The sequence below is a fragment of the Solanum pennellii genome, chromosome 4 (genome assembly GCF_001406875.1).
Source record: "Solanum pennellii chromosome 4, SPENNV200".
In the NCBI taxonomy this organism is placed as follows: domain Eukaryota; kingdom Viridiplantae; phylum Streptophyta; class Magnoliopsida; order Solanales; family Solanaceae; genus Solanum; species Solanum pennellii.
In genome coordinates, this window is record NC_028640.1 from 67,900,689 (window position 1) to 67,905,024 (window position 4,336).

General features: G+C 29.6%; 1 protein-coding gene across 2 annotated transcripts; it reads left to right on the forward strand.

Moving 5' to 3' along the window:
- Positions 1–1,667: 1,667 nt before the first annotated feature.
- LOC107015869 (pathogen-related protein-like) lies at positions 1,668–3,373 on the forward strand. Of its 2 annotated transcripts, none has more exons than XM_027916799.1 (4): positions 1,668–2,069; positions 2,312–2,444; positions 2,647–2,948; positions 3,041–3,373. In XM_027916799.1, the coding sequence occupies exons 1-4, from the start codon at positions 1,749–1,751 to the stop codon at positions 3,188–3,190; spliced, it is 906 nt and encodes a 301-aa protein (XP_027772600.1). In that variant the 5' UTR covers positions 1,668–1,748; the 3' UTR covers positions 3,191–3,373. The 2 variants fall into 2 exon arrangements, with proteins under 2 accessions (XP_027772600.1, XP_015071774.1); XM_015216288.2 differs by having other exon boundaries at positions 1,687–1,886; positions 3,041–3,357.
- The last annotated feature ends 963 nt before the right edge of the window (positions 3,374–4,336 follow it).

A 4,336-nucleotide genomic window follows, 5' to 3' on the forward strand; every position in this document is an offset into this window, starting at 1 on the left:
ATCAGTTAAAAGTTTGATCCATTTATGTCATTATCTTTAATGAAAAGGCTGTCATAATTTTTTAATGGTGGTTTTGCAAAACCATTTTTGATACGTGGCCAATTATAATTTGGTCACGTCATCAATTTTTTTAATCAAAAAAACATAACTCAGAAAAATATTTGAATTAATTTTTTTATTAAATAAATTGATGATGTGACTGAATTATAATTGGCCACGTCATCAAATTTTTAATAAAAAAATCAAAATTCTGAATAAAAATTAATATTTTTTTTAATTAGAAAAATTGATGATGTGGCTGAATTATAATTAGCCACGTGTCAAAATGGTTTTGCAAAACCAGTGTTAAAAAATAATGACATGAATTAGTCTTTTCTTTAACGGTAATAACATAAATAAGCCAAACTTTTAACTGATAACATAAATGAGTCTTTTCTAAAAGTTTAACGACATATTTGAGCCTTTTCCCTTTATGATAATGGCACTTCCACTCCAACAAGTCGCAATTCAAGTTCAAATTTGCTTCCATTGATCAATATTCTATACAAAAAAAAATGTGAAAGAGGGAAGAGTAGTATTGGATCATGGAAGAACATCAAACAAAAGATGGAAAAATTACTTCTTTGCTAATTGCCAAATTTTATTTGGAGGTACTCATCAAACACATATAATATCTTTTATTGATTAAGATTGGGTACCGTTTTGCGACAACTATATTTGAGAACTTTTTTGAAAAATAATGTTTGACGATATAACTTTGAAATTATTTGATAAATATATTTGGCAAATATCTCAAGTTTCTAAATACTTAAAAAAAAACTAGTATTTAGCTTTTTAATTTTTTTTATAATTACCCAATGCTTTTATATTTCATAAGAACACAAATCATTTATTAATTCCAACTAATATATATCTACCAATCAATATGTGATAAGCTTGAGTATGCGATTATTGTATTTATTGCTTTTGTCCATATTATTATTTTTTGTTGTTAGTAATTGCCGTCAATCATGTGATAAGATTATTTTTTAACCAAACATATTTATTAGAAGTTGAATATTTCTTCTAAAATCTATAACCAGAAATGATAAAACTTCACAAAAAAGTGATTTATCAAAAATATTTGAGAATTTGTGGTGGAAATCAAGATGGCAAAATAGACAATGGACAAGCCGATATAGAAAGTTTCTTTGGAGGTCCCAGTTTAAATCCATATAGTTTGAACTTTAGTAGGCGTTATTTCCAGGATATTTCCATGAGAAAATGACTAGATTTTTTGATATTTTTTTTTACTAGCTTGAAGCAAATTAAGACTTGGTCATTTGCATAAAAGTCCATATTTTTTAGCGGTCTTTAATTTTTGTCTCTCAAATTTATAATTTTTAAATTTTCGTCCTTTGATATTTTAAGTAACAAATAAGTGATTGAAAATAGGCATGACTTAGTTTCTATGTCAATAGAGGTATAAGTTTAGTTTCAAAACCGAATTTCTAAAGAACTTCTGTCATAAGTTTAGACAAAATGTTTTGTGAATTAGATATTATACACTTACGCCCACAAATTTATTATATGAGAAGCAGAGACAAAAATTAAAGACCATCGATTTGAGAATAAAAATTTAAGATGATTACGAAATAGGGACAATTAGTACAAAAACATGACTAAGACTTGCTATAGTATTAGGTTAGCTTTTTGATCCTATAAAAACTCATCTGAAGGTTTGTTTAGTTATCATCAAATTAATCAAAATGGCAAGTTCAATAGTAGGAGGGGGAAACAAATACAGAGACTACTTGAGTGATGAAGAGCTCAAAAACACAAAATGGAGAAATGGACCTCCTAGTTATGATGTTGTTGATAAGCTCTTTGAACAAGAAAGAACTCATGTGTGTTTCTCTTTTCAGATTAAAATTTTTCAAAATTCTTCTTGCGAATACATCACTCTCCTCTCGTTGATACATCTCCATCCCCCTCTCAGATATAAACTCTCCCCTCTCATCTCAGATACATCTCTCCCCCCCTATGTATCTGAATGTCCTATCCTCTCTGATACATCCATTTTTTCTCAAGTATATCCTTTCCTATGTATATGTATTCGGTAGTTCAGTGATGTATCAAATATTCATAAATTTTAAGAGATTTTCTGTAACTTAAAAAAGAGTAAGAGAAATAATGTAATTAGCTCTTACTACTGTATGATTTACATAAATTTTCTCTCTTTTTTTCAAATCACTGTTTATACTAATAGTTACCTTAATAGAAGTTCAATGTTATACTAATAGATGCTGGATTTGCCTCTATTCATTTTTAGGTATGGGCTGAAGGATCAGTTGAAGATGAAGTACAAAGGCTATTGAAGACTTGGGAAATGGAATTAGTTCACAAAATAGATCCTAATGAGATGAAATCTGTTGATCCAACAAAGTTCAAGAAGAGTGTCAATGGTACACTTTTGTTACATTTTTTTGTCTATATATAATTTCCTTCATTATAATACAGGGGGAAAAAAGAGTAACTAACCTAAATGCAAGTGTTACTCTTATTAAAAAGGGAAGTTTTGTTATATACATATATACAGGGTCATGCTAGTCTTCTCTGTATCGTTTTTTGATCATTCGAGAGAATTTTCTCTAATATTTTTTATAGGAAGGGAAGGGTTAACACCGGAAGAAGCTATAAAGCTTGGTGGTGGTTACAACACATTCCTACAAACTTCATTGCCAGAAAATCTAAGAGTCTATAATCCTGAGGATGAAACATTTGAATCATCACAAAATGTATTTAGATCAATATTTATACGTGGATTCGCGATCGAAGTCCTTCATGTTTATTCAGGACCACCAGAAATTGTGTACAAGTTTAGGCATTGGGGTTACATGGATGGTCCATTTAAAGGATATGTTGCAACTGGACAACTTGTTGAGCTCTTTGGAATTGGCATTTTTGAAGTACTTACCAAAAAATTACCTTTCTTTTTTTTTTTAAAAAAAAAAATAAATTATATTTTTGAATTAATTGAATTGTGTTGTGTTTGAAACAGTTGGAGAAAGAGAGTAACAAGATTGTTAAGGCAGAGTTCTTTTTTGATAGAGGAGAATTGCTTGGGCCACTTATGAAAGGAGGAAAAAATGGTGAATCCACAAGTGAGAAGGCATTATTGGAGGCTTCAAAATGCCCTTTCATGAAATAAAATAATAATCTACTAGCAACAACTTGAAATAAGTTTATGGTTATGTTCAAGTTTTTAATAGAAATAGGTGCAAAAAGTGTAATTTCCCTTTGAAGTTTATTAATGTTTCTTCGACCGTCAAATTTTTATTAGAGAATGTTTTATTGTAAAAATCAGATTATGGTGGAGTTACTATATCAAAAATAAGTTTTAATAGACTAATTAACAGCAATTACACTTTTTATAAATGTTCATGAAGCTTATAGCAACACTGAATATAATGATAATTAATTAATGCCGGTAAAAATTTTAACACACTTAGTTAATGTCTATATTTGTTGTCGCTAAAAGTTGTTTTTACCATAGTGAGTGATAAGTATTTTTTCGTCCTTAACCAAAGCTCTTGGATTCAAGTTTTCTTGATTATGATGTCACCTTTGTTAGGGAGCGTTCTTTTATTTTTATTTTATTTTTTATGTTAAGAAGCATTTTTCCGTTGTAAAATTTTTCAGCATGAATTTCAATTTAATTAAAACTCGAAAAACGAAGAATAAACAAAAAAAAAAAAGAAGAAATCCATCATGTTTTGAAAGAGTCAAAGACTGTCTTCTTTATTTAAGATTATTTATACAATTCAAAATTGCTTTAATTATAAAAAAAAGTTATTGGTAAAACTTTTCATCATTTCATTTAGTCTTGTGTTTAAAATATAAACATAAATTAACCTCACTATAATATTTGAAAGAAAAGTTCGGATTAGCATGAAGTTTCTAACCATCTAACTAACTTTGAACCTCACTATTGCATTTGAAATAAGATTAACTTCACTACTGTAGTTGTAAAATATATTATAATACATAAATTAACTCCCACCTATTTCATAACCCAAGACTATTCAAACTTGCATACATTAATATAAATCCAATTGCATTATTCAAATTAAGGATCCACACCCCTAATACCTTTTGCCATACATATTTACAACTTTAGTAATTACTTCAGCCTTCATGTGTTACTGTTTTAAAATACCAATATGTATACTTATATGTTGAATGCCTTGAATCGGACCCGTTACAAACAGAAAGGACGGGGTCTCGCTGCCCGGTCAGCGAGTCGGGGGGTCCAGGGGGGCGACGCGCCCCCTGGCCCGGGGGTCCGGGGGGGCGG

Bases quoted from the DNA above. Each gene is read 5' to 3' on its own strand.
- LOC107015869 (XM_027916799.1), top strand. From the start codon at position 1,749: ATGGCAAGTTCAATAGTAGGAGGGGGAAACAAATACAGAGACTACTTG. The intron at 2,070-2,311 runs GTATATCCTTTC...ATTCATTTTTAG, and splicing joins ATACATCCATTTTTTCTCAA to GTATGGGCTGAAGGATCAGT. The intron at 2,445-2,646 runs GTACACTTTTGT...TATTTTTTATAG, and splicing joins GTTCAAGAAGAGTGTCAATG to GAAGGGAAGGGTTAACACCG.